Source organism: Symphodus melops, assembly GCF_947650265.1.
Source record: "Symphodus melops genome assembly, chromosome: 16".
Lineage (NCBI taxonomy): Eukaryota > Metazoa > Chordata > Actinopteri > Labriformes > Labridae > Symphodus > Symphodus melops.
Genome location: NC_136706.1, coordinates 24,876,020 through 24,893,519, shown reverse-complemented (window position 1 = coordinate 24,893,519; position 17,500 = coordinate 24,876,020). Strand labels below are relative to the sequence as shown.

General features: G+C 49.3%; 2 protein-coding genes and 1 long non-coding RNA gene across 4 annotated transcripts in view; 2 read left to right on the top strand and 1 right to left on the bottom strand.

Moving 5' to 3' along the window:
• The window catches only part of xpo7 (exportin 7), a 22,481-nt gene extending 11,857 nt beyond the window's left edge, over positions 1-10,624 (top strand). The window contains exons 14-28 of the mRNA XM_079364973.1: positions 5,234-5,369; positions 6,188-6,261; positions 6,354-6,443; positions 6,669-6,723; positions 6,836-6,944; positions 7,227-7,333; positions 7,589-7,677; positions 7,766-7,873; positions 7,965-8,047; positions 8,132-8,346; positions 9,021-9,159; positions 9,237-9,394; positions 9,501-9,599; positions 9,689-9,816; positions 9,935-10,624. Of these exons, the coding sequence (XP_079221099.1) occupies positions 5,234-5,369; positions 6,188-6,261; positions 6,354-6,443; positions 6,669-6,723; positions 6,836-6,944; positions 7,227-7,333; positions 7,589-7,677; positions 7,766-7,873; positions 7,965-8,047; positions 8,132-8,346; positions 9,021-9,159; positions 9,237-9,394; positions 9,501-9,599; positions 9,689-9,816; positions 9,935-10,028 (1,684 nt within the window). The 3' untranslated portion in view covers positions 10,029-10,624. The remainder of the gene's footprint in view (positions 1-5,233; positions 5,370-6,187; positions 6,262-6,353; positions 6,444-6,668; positions 6,724-6,835; positions 6,945-7,226; positions 7,334-7,588; positions 7,678-7,765; positions 7,874-7,964; positions 8,048-8,131; positions 8,347-9,020; positions 9,160-9,236; positions 9,395-9,500; positions 9,600-9,688; positions 9,817-9,934) is intronic.
• A 110-nt stretch (positions 10,625-10,734) lies between these two features.
• LOC306837560 lies at positions 10,735-12,192 on the top strand. Of its 2 annotated transcripts, none has more exons than XR_013780962.1 (2): positions 10,735-11,131; positions 11,245-12,192. It is a non-coding gene; the product is annotated as an uncharacterized lncRNA (long non-coding RNA). The 2 variants fall into 2 exon arrangements; XR_013780963.1 differs by having other exon boundaries at positions 11,242-12,192.
• Positions 12,193-13,816: 1,624 nt separating this feature from the next.
• Positions 13,817-17,101, bottom strand: pbdc1 (polysaccharide biosynthesis domain containing 1). Its single transcript, XM_079364969.1, has 6 exons — positions 16,997-17,101; positions 15,776-15,841; positions 15,386-15,445; positions 14,586-14,726; positions 14,236-14,347; positions 13,817-14,137 (listed from the first exon to the last, which is right to left on the bottom strand). Exons 1-6 carry the CDS (start codon positions 17,024-17,026, stop codon positions 14,046-14,048), a joined length of 501 nt encoding a protein of 166 aa, XP_079221095.1. The 5' UTR covers positions 17,027-17,101; the 3' UTR covers positions 13,817-14,045.
• Positions 17,102-17,500: the final 399 nt, after the last annotated feature.

The window sequence follows — 17,500 nt, the reverse complement described above, 5'->3', positions numbered from 1 at the left end:
TTGAAGCTGTGTTTGTCTCAGTGTTCTGATTAGAGCTGCAGCTATCGAATATTTTAGTAATCGAGTATTCTATCGAATATCCCGATCGATTAATCGAATAAATCATACTTTTGCTTAATTAAGGTTTAACTCATCTTGGGTCGTCCCTACAAACCTGCTTCTTTGCAGTTACCATGGTAACGCCTGCTTGTTACAACCAACCACCTCTGCTCTACAGCTGCTGACACTCACCATATTACTGACAGTCACCCAAATAAACTTCTGATTCACTGGTCAAGGCGGCAGGTAGATGAAAAATACAGGCCGAACATGTTTTAATGGCTGAAATCGCAAATACTGTTTTGTGTAGCCGACACATCTGTTACAGTACATTTAATTGAGAAAGCATTATGTTCTGTTGAATCAATCACAGAATCAATCATTATGTCAGATAAGTAAATTGAGAAACGTTAAATATATATTTGCTAAATTATTATTCCACAAACAAGTTCTGTCTTGATTTAGCTTTGAAGACATCAGAGATTTAATATAATCAGCCTGTATATTGTTAAAAGTGTATCTCTGTCTGCTCCTGCAGCGCGCTCACAGACTACAGAGACCAGAGACGTGTCTATGACAGAGACTGTGAGAGGACGCTGCTATCGTTATGTTAGCTGAGACTACAGAGACCATAGACGTGTCTATGACAGAGACTGTGAGAGGACGGTGCTATCGTTACGTTAGCTGAGACTACAGAGACCATAGACGCGTCTGTGACAGAGACTGTGAGAGGACGCTGCTATCGTTACGTTAGCTGAGACTACAGAGACCAGAGACGTGTCTATGACAGAGACTGGGAGAGGACGCTGCTATCGTTACGTTAGCTGAGACTACAGAGACCAGAGACGTGTCTGTGACAGAGACTGTGAGAGGACGTTGCTATCGTTACGTTAGCTGAGACTACAGAGACCATAGACGCGTCTATGACAGAGACTGTGAGAGGACGCTGCTATCGTTACGTTAGCTGAGACTACAGAGACCAGAGACGTGTCTGTGACAGAGACTGTGAGAGGACGCTGCTATCGTTACGTTAGCTGAGACTACAGAGACCAGAGACGTGTCTATGACAGAGACTGTGAGAGGACGTTGCTATCGTTACGTTAGCTGAGACTACAGAGACCAGAGACGTGTCTATGACAGAGACTATGAGAGGACGCTGCTATCGTTGTGTTAGCTGAGACTACAGAGACCAGAGACGTGTCTATGACAGAGACTGTGAGAGGACGTTGCTATCGTTATGTTAGCTGAGACTACAGAGACCATAGACGCGTCTATGACAGAGACTGTGAGAGGACGTTGCTATCGTTACGTTAGCTGAGACTACAGAGACCATAGACGTGTCTATGACAGAGACTGTGAGAGGACGCTGCTATCGTTACATTAGCTGAGACTACAGAGACCATAGACGTGTCTATGACAGAGACTGTGAGAGGACGTTGCTATCATTACGTTAGCTGAGACTACAGAGACCATAGACGCGTCTATGACAGAGACTGTGAGAGGACGTTGCTATCGTTACGTTAGCTGAGACTACAGAGACCAGAGACGCGTCTATGACAGAGACTATGAGAGGACGCTGCTATCGTTACATTAGCTGAGACTACAGAGACCAGAGACGCGTCTATGACAGAGACTATGAGAGGACGCTGCTATCGTTACGTTAGCTGAGACTACAGAGACCAGAGACGCGTCTGTGACAGAGACTGTGAGAGGACGCTGCTATCGTTACGTTAGCTGAGACTACAGAGACCAGAGACGTGTCTATGACAGAGACTGTGAGAGGACGCTGCTATCGTTACGTTAGCTGAGACTACAGAGACCAGAGACGTGTCTATGACAGAGACTGTGAGAGGACGCTGCTATCGTTACGTTAGCTGAGACTACAGAGACCAGAGACGTGTCTATGACAGAGACTGAGAGGACGCTGCTATCGTTACGTTAGCTGAGACTACAGAGACCAGAGACGTGTCTGTGACAGAGACTGTGAGAGGACGCTGCTATCGTTACGTTAGCTGAGACTACAGAGACCAGAGACGTGTCTATGACAGAGACTGTGAGAGGACGTTGCTATCGTTACGTTAACTGAGACTACAGAGACCAGAGACGTGTCTGTGACAGAGACTGTGAGAGGACGCTGCTATCGTTACGTTAGCTGAGACTACAGAGACCAGAGACGTGTCTGTGACAGAGACTGTGAGAGGACGTTGCTATCGTTACGTTAGCTGAGACTACAGAGACCAGAGACGTGTCTATGACAGAGACTGTGAGAGGACGTTGCTATCATTACGTTAGCTGAGACTACAGAGACCATAGACGCGTCTATGACAGAGACTGTGAGAGGACGTTGCTATCGTTACGTTAGCTGAGACTACAGAGACCAGAGACGCGTCTATGACAGAGACTGTGAGAGGACGTTGCTATCGTTACGTTAGCTGAGACTACAGAGACCAGAGACGCGTCTATGACAGAGACTGTGAGAGGACGTTGCTATCGTTACGTTAGCTGAGACTACAGAGACCAGAGACGTGTCTATGACAGAGACTATGAGAGGACGCTGCTATCGTTGTGTTAGCTGAGACTACAGAGACCATAGACGTGTCTATGACAGAGACTGTGAGAGGACGTTGCTATCGTTACGTTAGCTGAGACTACAGAGACCATAGACGTGTCTATGACAGAGACTGTGAGAGGACGCTGCTATCGTTACGTTAGCTGAGACTACAGAGACCAGAGACGTGTCTATGACAGAGACTGTGAGAGGACGTTGCTATCGTTACGTTAGCTGAGACTACAGAGACCATAGACGCGTCTATGACAGAGACTGTGAGAGGACGTTGCTATCGTTACGTTAGCTGAGACTACAGAGACCATAGACGCGTCTATGACAGAGACTGTGAGAGGACGTTGCTATCGTTACGTTAGCTGAGACTACAGAGACCAGAGACGCGTCTATGACAGAGACTGTGAGAGGACGTTGCTATCGTTACGTTAGCTGAGACTACAGAGACCAGAGACGCGTCTATGACAGAGACTGTGAGAGGACGTTGCTATCGTTACGTTAGCTGAGACTACAGAGACCAGAGACGCGTCTATGACAGAGACTGTGAGAGGACGTTGCTATCGTTACGTTAGCTGAGACTACAGAGACCAGAGACGCGTCTATGACAGAGACTATGAGAGGACGCTGCTATCGTTGTGTTAGCTGAGACTACAGAGACCATAGACGTGTCTATGACAGAGACTGTGAGAGGACGTTGCTATCGTTACGTTAGCTGAGACTACAGAGACCATAGACGTGTCTATGACAGAGACTGTGAGAGGACGCTGCTATCGTTACGTTAGCTGAGACTACAGAGACCAGAGACGTGTCTATGACAGAGACTGTGAGAGGACGCTGCTATCGTTACGTTAGCTGAGACTACAGAGACCAGAGACGTGTCTATGACAGAGACTATGAGAGGACGCTGCTATCGTTGTGTTAGCTGAGACTACAGAGACCATAGACGTGTCTATGACAGAGACTGTGAGAGGACGCTGCTATCGTTACGTTAGCTGAGACTACAGAGACCAGAGACGTGTCTATGACAGAGACTGTGAGGACGTTGCTATCGTTACGTTAGCTGAGACTACAGAGACCAGAGACGTGTCTATGACAGAGACTCTGAGAGGACGCTGCTATCGTTACGTTAGCTGAGACTACAGAGACCATAGACGTGTCTATGACAGAGACTGTGAGAGGACGCTGCTATCGTTACGTTAGCTGAGACTACAGAGACCATAGACGTGTCTATGACAGAGACTGTGAGAGGACGCTGCTATCGTTACGTTAGCTGCAGACACGGAGAGAGTGAACGGAGAAAAGCCGACCGTTTGACCGGATCACGTGTTCCCGACTGGGTCGTATGGATCACGGATCAACTGTGTGTGCTAAAAGGGGCACGCCGCGCTCGCGTGTGCGCGTGTTGAAGTGTCTGTGTGTAAGAGAGAGGAGCAGGTAGCTGCAGCTACATTAAACGTGTTTTATACTCATACCAAAGTTTTGATGACGCAAAAAAAAAAAAAAAAAACTTAACGAAGCCTCGAGGCAGCGAAAATTCCTCGATGAATTTTTGTAATCGAATTATTTCGAGTTATTCGAGGAATCGTTTCAGCCCTAGTTCTGATGGACTGAAACATGTTCTGATTGGACCTGTGTTTGTCTCAGGGTTCTGATGGACTGAAACATGTTCTGATTGGACCTGTGTTTGTCTCAGGGTTCTGATGGACTGAAACATGTTCTGATTGGACCTGTGTTTGTCTCAGGGTTCTGCAGCTGATGGACTGAAACATGTTCTGATTGGACCTGTGTTTGTCTCAGGGTTCTGATGGACTGAAACAATATTCTGATTGGACCTGTGTTTGTCTCAGGGTTCTGATGAGCTGAAACATGTTCTGATTGGACCTGTGTTTGTCTCAGGGTTCTGATGGACTGAAACATGTTCTGATTGGACCTGTGTTTGACTCAGGGTTCTGCAGCTGATGGACTGAAACATGTTCTGATTGGACCTGTGTTTGTCTCAGGGTTCTGCAGCTGATGTTCTGATTGGACCCGTGTTTGTCTCAGGGTTCTGATGGACTGAAACATGTTCTGATTGAACCTGTGTTTGTCTCAGGGTTCTGATGGACTGAAACATGTTCTGATTGAACCTGTGTTTGTCTCAGGGTTCTGCAGCTGATGTTCTGATTGGACCTGTGTTTGTCTCAGGGTTCTGCAGCTGATGTTCTGATTGGACCTGTGTTTGTCTCAGGGTTCTGCAGCTGAAACATGTTCTGATTGGACCTGTGTTTGTCTCAGGGTTCTGCAGCTGAAACATGTTCTGATTGGACCTGTGTTTGTCTCAGGGTTCTGCAGCTGAAACATGTTCTGATTGGACCTGTGTTTGTCTCAGGGTTCTGCAGCTGAAACATGTTCTGATTGGACCTGTGTTTGTCTCAGGGTTCTGCAGCTGAAACATGTTCTGATTGGACCTGTGTTTGTCTCAGGGTTCTGCAGCTGATGTTCTGATTGGACCTGTGTTTGTCTCAGGGTTCTGCAGCTGATGTTCTGATTGGACCTGTGTTTGTCTCAGGGTTCTGCAGCTGATGTTCTGATTGGACCTGTGTTTGTCTCAGGGTTCTGCAGCTGATGTTCTGATTGGACCTGTGTTTGTCTCAGGGTTCTGCAGCTGATGAACTTGACCGACTCTCGGCTCGCTCAGGCTGGAAACGAGCGGCTGGAGCTCGCCATGCTCAGCTTCTTCGAACAGTTCAGAAAGATCTACATCGGAGACCAGGTGCAGAAATCATCCAAGGTAAACTCCGCCTCTAATCCTGGAGCGGCCTGACACGCTAACCCTCGCCGGAGGGGGGGCGGGGCGAGGGGGGGAGCAGGTCTTTTGTCCTGCTGCTGATGCAGCTCTTTCTGCAGAGACACACTGTGTGTGTGTGTGTGTGTGTGTGTGTGTGTGTGTGTGTGTGTGTGTGTGTGTGTGTGTGTGTGTGTGTGTGTGTGTGCACATGCAGCGTCAGAGGAGCGACGGGCCCCACCGTCCGGTCCCTTTAATCCTCACAGTGAGGCCCCTCGCTCCATCTGACCCGCTGAGCCCCCACGCCACTGTGTCCATCTGACCCGCTGAGCCCCCACGCCACTGTGTCCATCTGACCCGCTGAGCCCCCACGCCACTGTGTCCGTCTGACCCGCTGAGCCCCCACGCCACTGTGTCCGTCTGACCCGCTGAGCCCCCACGCCACTGTGTCCTGCTCGTCTGCAGCGCCTCCATCAGGCGCTGAAACACAGACAGCTGATGAGAGGACAAACCAGCGTCCCGTGTGTGTGTGTGTGTGTGTGTGTACATTAATAAAGGGTGTGTGTGTGTGTGTGTGTGTGTGTGTGTGTGTACATTAATAAAGGGTGTGTGTGTGTGTGTGTACATTAATAAAGGGTGTGTGTGTGTGTGTGTGTGTGTGTGTACATTAATAAAGGGTGTGTGTGTGTGTGTGTACATTAATAAAGGGTGTGTGTGTGTGTGTTTGTACATTAATAAAGGGTGTGTGTGTGTGTGTGTACATTAATAAAGGGTGTGTGTGTGTGTGTGTACATTAATAAAGGGTGTGTGTTTGTTGTTTGCAGCTTTACAGGCGGCTGTCAGAAGTTCTGGGCTTAAACGACGAGACGATGGTGCTCAGCGTGTTCATCGGGAAGATGTGAGTGAACACACACACACACACACACACACACACACACACACACACACACACACACACAGGTCATTAACACACAGTGTTTTTCTCTGCAGCATCACAAACTTGAAGTACTGGGGCCAGTGTGAACCAATCACCTCCAAGACACTCCAACTACTGAACGACCTCTCCTTAGGATATCCTTTGTCAGTGCGCCGCCATCCACGTGGCGTCCTCTCTTTCTCTCCGTGTTTCATGTGTTTGGTCAGTGTCGATGCTGCATGTTATCCATTAAAGCCTTCTGATTGGGTCATTGTAAACATGCAGTGATTGACAGGTGAGGCGTGGCGTGCAGCTCTCACACTCAGCGTGGCGCCGTGCGTTCACTCTGCACGTTGTCTCCTTGACTTCACTTTGTTTACGTACAGCAGCGTGAGGAAGCTGGTGAAGCTCAGTGCTGTGCAGTTCATGTTAAATAACCACACCGTGAGTACACACACACACACACACACACACACACACACACACACACACACACACACACACACACACACACACACACACGACTTTAATATAAACTTCCTGTGTGTGTGTGCAGAGCGAGCACTTCTCCTTCCTGGGAGTGAACAACCAGTCCAACCTGAGCGACATGAGGTGTCGGACCACCTTCTACACGGCACTGGGGCGCCTCCTGATGGTCGACCTGGGTAATTACACACCAGCTGCTTTATTATAGAGATGGAGCTCTGCTGTGTTTGGACTGCAGTACACATGTTGAACACCAGGGGGCAGAGTTAGTGATCATCAAATACAAGCTGAGCGTGGCCTGTTCTGTGTGTGTGTGTGTGTGTGTGTGTGTGTGTGTGTGTGTGTGTGTGTGTGTGTGTGTGTGTGTGTGTGTGTGTGTGTGTGTGTGTGTGTGTGTGTGTGTGTGTGTGTGTGTGTGTGTGTGTGTGTGTGTGTGTGTGTGTGTGTGTGTGTGTGTTTAGGCGAGGACGAGGATCAGTTTGAACAGTTCATGCTTCCTCTGACGGCGGCCTTCGAAGCTGTGGCTCAGATGCTGAGTACAAACACGTTCAACGAGCAGGAGGCGAAGGTAATCTACACACACACACACACACAGACACATACAGACACACATACAGAAACACACACACACACACAGACACATACAGAAACACACACACACACACACAGACACACACACATACAGACAAACACACACACACACTCCTCTTGATTTAAATGTTGTAATTATATCGTACTTCCTGTCCGTCCTGAGTTCTGGACTCGTGGACTCGTGTCTAGTCTGATCCTTCTGACGGGTTTCTTCTTCTCTTGTTTCCTGCAGAGGACTTTGGTCGGTCTGGTCAGAGATCTTCGAGGGATCGCGTTCGCCTTCAACGCCAAGACGAGCTTCATGATGCTGTTTGACTGGATGTATCCTGAACACGGCGCCGTCATAGATACACGCGTGTTAACTCCATGTGTCGTGATCTGTCTGATTTTCCTGAACGCAGCCGTGCAGGTATCCCGCCTACATGCCCATCCTGCAGAGAGCCATCGAGCTGTGGTACCACGACCCAGCATGCACCACTCCCGTCCTCAAGCTGATGGCTGAGCTGGTCCACAACAGGTAAGCGTGTCCTCGTGGGGACCGAGTGCGACGTGTCCTCTCACGCGTTGAGATGACTCATGACGTCGTGTGTGTGTGCTGTCGTCTGCAGGTCTCAGAGGTTACAGTTCGACGTGTCGTCGCCAAACGGCATCCTGCTGTTCAGAGAAACCAGCAAGATGATCACGACCTACGGTGCTCGCTCCGCCTCCTCAAGGTCACGTGACTCACACAAGCAGAGGCGTGACGGTGCTGACGCTCGTGTCTTTGCTCCTGCAGGGAATCGCATCCTGACGTTGGGGGAGGTCCCGAAGGATCAGGTGTACGGCGTGAAGCTGAAGGGGGTCAGCGTGTGTTTCGCCATGCTGAAGGCCGTGCTCAGCGGGAACTACGTCAACTTCGGGGTCTTCCGTCTGTACGGCGACGACGCTCTGGATAACGCCTTACAGACCTTCATCAAGCTGCTGCTGTCCATCCCTCACAGCGACCTGCTCGTACGTCCTGCACGCAGTTACACTGAGGGCGCCGAGAGTGGCGTTCAGGGGCGAAGCGTCACCACGCTTCCGTTAGCGTGTTGTTGACTCAAACTCTCGCCATCAAATCCGTTTATAAGATGCAGAATCGTTTTTAAAGCGTCTTCCTGTGTGACCATTCAGCAGCGTCGTGCCGTTAGCTCTCCTACTAGCTTCAGTAAGCTAACCTGCTGTTAGCTCTCCTATTAGCTTCAGTAAGCTAACGTGATGTTAGCTCTCCTACTCGCTTCAGTAAGCTAACGTGCTGTTAGCTCTCCTACTCGCTTCAGTAAGCTAACGTGCTGTTAGCTCTCCTACTAGCTTCAGTAAGCTAACGTGCCATTAGCTCTCCTACTAGCTTCAGTAAGCTAACGTGCCGTTAGCTCTCCTACTAGCTTCAGTAAGTTAACGTGCTGTTAGCTCTCCTACTAGCTTCAGTAAGCTAACGTGCCGTTAGCTCTCCTACTAGCTTCAGTAAGCTAACGTGCCGTTAGCTCTCCTACTAGCTTCAGTAAGCTAACGTGCCGTTAGCTCTCCTACTAGCTTCAGTGAGCTAGTCGAGCTCTCAGCCCGCTGCGGTTGGCCTGAATGTGGTCGTCCTCGTGGTTCTGTTTCTTTACATCTTTAACCTGACTCCTCCCCCTCCGTCCCTGCAGGACTATCCCAAGCTCAGCCAGTCCTTCTACTCCCTGCTGGAGGTGCTGACTCAGGACCACATGAACTTCATCGCCAGTCTGGAGCCGCACGTGGTCATGTACATCCTGTCGTCCATATCGGAGGGGCTGACGGCGCTCGGTAAACGCTGTCACGTCAGGTCCGAGTGTTTACAGACCGCCCAGCGTGGCAGATATTAACGTGTGTGTGTGTTTCAGATACGATGGTGTGCACGGGCTGCTGCTCCAGTCTGGACCACATCGTCACGTACCTCTTCAAACAGCTGTCACGCTCCACCAAGAAACGACCCACGCCCATGGCCACGGACGACCGCTTCCTGCACATCATGCAGCAGCACCCCGAGATGATCCAGCAGGTCAGAGAGCACGCGCACCGCAACCACGAGTACCGTCTGTGAACACCAGCTCATGATGCATTCAAGGACCTGCAGTAAATGGGGTTGTGTTATTTTCCTGCTGCAGATGTTGTCCACGGTGTTGAACATCATCATCTTCGAGGACTGCAGGAACCAGTGGTCCATGTCTCGCCCTCTGCTCGGCCTCATCCTGCTCAACGAGAAGGTCCATACACACACACACACACACACACTGATGTTTGGGAGGAGGTGTGTGTGTGTGTGTGTTTAACTGTGCTGATGTGTGTCCTGCAGTATTTCGCTGACCTGAGGAACAGCATCGTGAACAGCCAGCCGCCGGAGAAGCAGCAAGCCATGCACTTATGTTTCGAGAACCTGATGGAGGGAATCGAGAGAAATCTACTAACAAAGAACCGGGACAGGTAAACGCCCTCTGAGCCGCTCTCAGCTCAATGAGGAAACGCCCCCCCCCTCACTCTCTCTCTCTCTCTGCCCCCCCCCCCCCCCCCCCCCCCCCCCCCCCCCCCCCCCCCCCCGCAGGTTCACTCAGAACCTGTCCGTGTTCAGGCGGGAGGTCAACGACAGCATGAAGAACTCGACGTACGGCGTCAACAGCAACGACATGATGAGCTGACATTCCACTCAGACGAGTCTTACCCAGCCACAGACAGAGCTCCCCCCCCCTCGCTCCCCCCTCTCTGCATCAGCCTCCCTCTCCCCCCGCCCTCCCTGGGCCAGGATGCCCGGGGATCATCTCCCCCCGACACCACCCACCCTCCCCCCTTTTTGATATAAACATATATAAATATATACAGATCTATTTTAACGCCATGATGGTCTGACTCGTCCCAGCAGAGGAGGGGTCAGGAGGGGGGGGGTGGGGGGCGGGGGGGCGGGGGGGGTCGCATGTTTCTGCACTCTAAATCACTCACAGGGGAAGGAGAGTGCGCTGCGGAGGGCGAGGAAGGGGACGAACGCCGGTAATCGTAGTAATCCGCTTCTGCCTGCCTTGTATAGAAAAAGACCGAAAAACCAAGTGTACATTTCTTTTGGTAACATTTTGAACAATGTTTATAATGATCGAATTTAAACACACAAAGAAGAGAGGAGGAAAAAAAACTACAAAAAAAACAAACAAAAAATGGTGTGATTGAGCTTTTTACAGTGTAGTGAGTTAGTGCGTTTGTCTGCGTGGGGAGGGGGGGGACGGGTGAGCGAGGACAGGTGAGGGAGCGAGGGAGGGTGAGGGAGGGAGGGGGGACGGGTGAGGGAGGACAGGTGAGGGAGGACAGACGGGTGAGTGAGGACAGGTGAGGGAGGGAGGACGGGGGGGGGGGCGGGTGAGCGAGGACAGGTGAGGGAGGGAGGACGGGGGGGGTGCACGGTGGCCACACGAGCGCTGAGGCTGCAGAGAGGAACACGCACTAACAGGACGAGAGAGTCGGAGCATCCACGGTGTACATTTTCTACTCAGTCTCTGGAGGAGGTTTTGTAAATTCCCACGCCCCCTGAAGGCAGCAGGCTGTATGGAGATTAAAGGGACAACTCGGCTGGGTTTTTTTTGTTTTTGTTACCTTTTTATACTAAATCTGCCCCCCCCCCCCCCCCCCCCCCCCCCCCCCCAGGAGAGCCAGCTCTCATTCTGGTTTTGTAAACTTAATAGTGACAATAAGATTTGATGATCCTGCAGCAGGTGATCAGCTGACCTGCAGCAGGTGATCAGCTGACCTGCAGCAGGTGATCAGCTGACCTGCAGCAGGTGATCAGCTGACCTGCAGCAGGTGATCAGCTGACCTGCAGCAGGTGATCAGCTGACCTGCAGCAGGTGATCAGCTGACCTGCAGCAGGAGGAACTTTCAGACATGTTTCACTCCAATAACAATAATAATAATCATCCCGTGTTCCAGCAGGTCTTGGTTCAGTCTTTGGAGCTCCTTCCTGTAACGTATGGAAACATTCCTTCATGCAGAATGACACTAAAGATAAAAGAGAGGAAGCAGGAAGTCTAGGTCCTGATCCTCTGGAGCTGACCCGGAGTCTGGGGGGACTCGGCTCAGAGGTCATTAAAAAGAAAAGCAGCTGAATGTCCCTTTAAATCGTCCCGTCCTGCTCCGCCTTCCCCCTTAATGACACACGGCTGCGTCCCCCCCCCCGCGCTGATGGACGTGTAAACATGATGGTCACGGCTCTGTTTCCCCCCTCTGGTAGGCTGGCTGCAGTTTCACCATTTTGTTTACACTCTGGATTCCTTGGACCAGGTTTTCGGGACTGCCCCCCACGCCCCCCCCCCCCCCCTTTTTTAGGTCCTGCAGTGGAGTCTGTTTGGTGTGTGTGTTGTCTGTGTGTGGAGTGGCTCTGGTGTGTGTGTGTGTGTGCGTGTGCGTGTGTGTGTGGCGTGTCATGGTGCTGCGAGGCCGGGCTCTGTGCCTCCTCACAGGAGAAACTCTGACGACGATCGGAGCTCCGCTGAAGGATCACGATGAGACTAAAATATCTGCAGGAGAAGAAGAAGAAGTAGAGCGGTGTAGCGACCTCTGCTGGAGTCAGAACCGTGTACAGAGAGACGCCGGTGGAGTCTTTAGCAACTTGTGTTCCTCTCTACCATGTTGCTGCTAACTGTTTGTGACAACTAGCTCATTTCTAACACGTCGACAGGATGTTGATGGAGTCTCAGTTTTTGGTTTGTGTCCTGATGTGAATGTGTTGGGTCCATAGAGTGAGTAGCTGTTTGAGTTGTTTGGATGTCTGCTACATATAGTGTAAGCATTGTGACTGCAAATAAACCTCATTGATTTTTACATCATGCCTCCCTCTCTCTCTCTCTCTCTGGTGGCTTTAGAGCGAGGGCCTCCTGCCTCTCTCTCTCTCTCTCCCCTCTGGTGGCTTTAGAGCGAGGGCCTCCTGCCTCTCTCTCTCTCTCTGGTGGCTTTAGAGCGAGGGTCTCCTGCCTCTCTCTCTCCCTCTGGTGGCTTTAGAGCGAGGGCCTCCTGCCTCTCTCTCTCTCTCTGGTGGCTTTAGAGCGAGGGCCTCCTGCCTCTCTCTCTCCCTCTGGTGGCTTTAGAGCGAGGGCCTCCTGCCTCTCTCTCCCCTCTGGTGGCTTTAGAGCGAGGGCCTCCTGCCTCTCTCTCTCTCTCTCTGGTGGCTTTAGAGCGAGGGCCTCCTGCCTCTCTCTCTCTCTCTCCCTCTGGTGGCTTTAGAGCGAGGGTCTCCTGCCTCTCTCTCTCTCTCTCCCTCTGGTGGCTTTAGAGCGAGGGCCTCCTGCCTCTCTCTCTCTCTCTGGTGGCTTTAGAGCGAGGGCCTCCAACCTGCATCACATTCATTCACACACATGAGCTCCTGTGTGAGAGCTTCCAGTCACATTCAGCTCAGATCAATGTGCAAGAGAAGTGGTGCGTTCACTGTCGTTGGGATTATGAGTTTTAACAGTGAACCTGCAGGCGAGCTGCTTCTGGATGTTGAACCAGGTGTTTAAGGTAATAATAATAATAATTTACACTTTATTAATCCCACGAGGGGAAATTCGGTTTACACTCTGTCTAACACACACACATAGGCCGAGATACACACTCATGCACAAACAGGGTTCTAGTGACATGCATTAATGGAGAGGTCTCAGAGTGAGGGGGCTGCCCACAGCGAGCGCTCCAGAGCAGTTTTGGGGTTCGGTGCCTTGCTCAGGGGCACCTCGGCAGTGCTCAGGAAATGGACTGGCACCTCTCCAGTTACCAGACCAGTTTCCGGACTTGGTCCGTGCCGGGACTTGAACCGGCGACCTAACCCAAGTCCCTACAGACTGAGCTACTGCCCCCCACTCTGTCTCACACCGTGTGAGACAGAGTTTTAAAGGTCACATGATGTCCTCCTCCTCCGCCAGGTTAAAGGCGTCTCTCTCTGAGGACGCGCTGAGCCGCCATTAAAGGCGGTCAGGAAGTACTCGCACCACGTATGAACTTCTACGGGCAACAACTGAGGGCGTCCAGCGGGGGTGAAAACCCTCATGGTCATCCATGAGGCAGAGCTACACGCTGACACACAGGAAGTGATGATTCTATTAACCAATCAGTAGACTGCAGTGTTTCTAGCTCCGCCCCTTTAAGGTTGCATCAGTTCACTTTGCAACCCAATAAAAGGGAAGCGAACAAGTATAGTTGTACAGATCACTTATTCTGTAACCTCATGATTTTCACCCACCTGGGGGAGGGGCTACTGCCCTTTGTGATGTCATGAAGGGGAGGGGCTACTGCCCTTTGTGATGTCATGAAGGGGACATCTCCAAACGGCCTGTTTGAGCAGACAGAAGACGGAGAGGATGGACTTGTCTCATCATCGGGGGGTTTGTAGAGAGGAGGGGCAGGGAAACCTTTAGACTGCAGTACCCACTGTAACCACTAGGTGTCAGAGTTTGAGATGAACGCTCAGCAGTAAAATTCAGCTGACTTTATTTTCTGATTTTTCAATAAACAAAAAAAAACAACTTCTGTTTTTACAAATAAAACTTTGTTGTGATTGGCACAAAAACACTTTACAGTAAATACAAAGCGAGTTGAAGCGTGCGGACGCCGTGGAACACATCGGACTTCCCCAGAGTAACACTGACGGCTCCCACATTGTTACATAAAACACGTCGGCTCCGAGATGGTCGGGATGGAGGTTAGCTCTTGGCGCTCTTGGACGTGAACACGCCGTTGTTGAAGCCTTCTCTGTTTCGGGCGATTTCCACAGCGAAGAACTGAGTTCTGGTGGCTGGAAACACGAAAACATTTTTTATTCAATCTAAATAACAACAATGATAAATAATAAATAATAATAATAAATAATAACAAAGTGAGACGTGAACTGACCAAATATGGTGTTCTCCTCGGTGTAGTCCTTCTCACAGTCCAGACGCAGCAGAGTGCCGTAGTTAAAATCCTCGATGAGGCCTTCAAACTGGTTACAGAACGGACGCCACGTCTGCACACACACACACACACACACACACACACACACACACACACACACACACACACACACACACACACACACACACACACACACACACACACACACACACACACACACACACACACACACACACACACACACACACACACACACACACACACACACACACACACATTAATGCTCTGCTGATCGTCTGAAAGCGTTGACTTCTCGGCCTATCACAGAGCGGCGTGGACGTTGCTCTCACCTCTTTGGCCTGCTCCGACTTCAGGTCGTCGACTTTCAGCAGTTTGATGTCGAGATCTTTAAACGTTTCTCTGAACGCCGTGTAGATTTGATCGTCCAGTTTGGTCAACTTCAGGAACTTGGGCTCGACCGCCGAGATGAGCTGCACACGAGAGACGGAGACACATCAGAGGAAGTCGCTGTGAGGAACAACTTTACACCGTGTCCTAACAGCACGCAACGCCTCATGATCACACGCTCGTTGTCCATGCTCTCAGGTGCTTTTATTTTGAAGGTGCACAATCTGAAGTGTGTTTTTATTTTGAAGGTGCACAAACTGAAGTGTTTTTATTTTGAAGGTGCACAAACTGAAGTGTGGTGCTTTTATTTTGAAAGTCGACAAACTGAAGTGTGGTGCTTTTATTTTGAAGGTGGACAAACTGAAGTGTGTTGCTTTTATTTTGAAGGTGGACAAACTGAAGTGTGGTGCTTTTATTTTGAAGGTGGACAAACTGAAGTTTGGTGCTTTTATTTTGAAGGTGGACAAACTGAAGTGTGTTGCTTTTATTTTGAAGGTGGACAAACTGAAGTGTGTTGCTTTTATTTTGAAGGTGGACAAACTGAAGTGTGGTGCTTTTATTTTGAAGGTGGACAAACTGAAGTGTGGTGCTTTTATTTTGAAGGTGGACAAACTGAAGTGTGTTGCGTTTTCTCCGTGTTGACAGGTCAAAGGTCAATCATGGTGTAGATGTTTGCACTGTTGTCTGCACTTTGTGAAACGGGCGAACGAGCTCTGCTGAGGGAGGAGAGAGAGGGTCTTACATTGAAGTAAACCTCGGCGTGATTGTAGGCCTTCATCGCCCACATCGCCTCCAGACGGGGCTGAAAGAAAACAAACTCAAAGGTCAAAGGTCAGTGAGACAGTGCATGCTGGGAGACATCTTCACAGACCGCGGCCATCTAGATCATCTATTAGATACAGATGTGTCACTCTCAGTGTCAGCAGTGATGCCACGCTGAACCTCGGCCTCCTCCAGGAGGATCTGGGAGAGCAGACCCAACCTCGGAGAGGTGGAAGACTTGGAAGGATGGACAACCACAGGTCACACACACACACACACACACACACACACACACACACTTGGCTGATTCATTGAACCAAATGATGCAGATCAATAAAAAAAAAAAACTATTTAAAAAATGTTCACTTACATCATTTCCATAAGCGTCTGCTGGCAGAGACAGCGCATGTGCAGCTGCTGACGCTCCCTCCACTCCCTGTGAACACAAAACACATAAACACTGGAACTACAACATCAACTACAGTCTGAACTACAACATGAACTACAGTCAGAACTACAACATCAACTACAGTCAGAACTACAACATCAACTACAGTCAGAACTACAACATGAACTACAGTCTGAACTACAACATCAACTACAGTCTGAACTACAACATCAACTACAGTCTGAACTACAACATCAACTACAGTCTGAACTACAACATGAACTACAGTCAGAACTACAACATCAACTACAGTCTGAACTACAACATCAACTACAGTCAGAACTACAACATGAACTACAGTCAGAACTACAACATGAACTACAGTCTGAACTACAGTCTGAACTACAACATCAACTACAGTCTGAACTACAACATCAACTACAGTCTGAACTACAACATGAACTACAGTCAGAACTACAACATCAACTACAGTCTGAACTACAACATCAACTACAGTCTGAACTACAACATGAACTACAGTCAGAACTACAACATCAACTACAGTGTGAACTACAACATGAACTACAGTCTGAACTACAACATGAACTACAGTCAGAACTACAACATGAACTAGTGTGAACTACAACATCAACTACAGTCAGAACTACAACATCAACTACAGTCTGAACTACAACAACTACAGTCAGAACTACAATATGAACTACAGTCAGAACTACAACATCACCTACAGTCAAAACTACAATATGAACTACAGTCAGAACTACAACATCACCTACAGTCAAAACTACAATATGAACTACAGTCAGAACTACAACATCACCTACAGTCTGAACTACAACATCACCTACAGTCTGAACTACAACACGGACTGTCAGGACCATTAAAGGGGTCTCTACATACTTAAAGACCCCCCCTCCGGTCCTGTAGTCCTCATGTATTAGACTCATGATCTGACTGTAGTTTGACAAACACGTGTTATCATCAGTTTGTCACCTGCACGTGTTTTTAACCAGGCTAGCTGACTTAGCATTAGCAACGTGAGCTAACTGTGGCGCCTCGGTGACAGATTTAACTTTAATTCTTTCTCAGTGACGTCACAGAGCTTTTATTCAGCCTGTTCACTCATGTTCACCTTTTAAAACTGATTTAAAAAAACTCGTGAGTTCACAGTTTAAGTCCTACCAGAGAGGCCAGTCCATTATCCGACGCCATTTCTCTCAACCAAAGATCGTCTCTAATGACAGATGGAGCACTATGTGGGCTTTAACTGTGCGCATGCTCTGCTCGTCTGTGTTACTGACTGCCTGGATGTTTGAACACTGTTTGATGCGTATATTATATCTAATGTTTGATGTATCTGGAGAGTGACAGGCTGTGTGGAAACTCCGTCTATTCTACTTCCTGTTTGGAGTTGTGTAGCCCATATCGGGTATTTAGTTACCAATACTCTTTTAGGCGGACCAATATCAAACAGAGTGGGACGTCTCGCATATTTCTCACATTTGCTTTTACGTTCACGTTTTGGTGACGTCACATAATATAAAGGGTCATTACCAGATTTAAAGATAAGATTTCTATTCTTTGAATTTTATGATTTAAATAATAATTTCATAAACTCCACAGATTCAGATTCAGTTTCACTCAAATTTCCGTTTTACATCATATTAACATCACAGGGTCAAATGT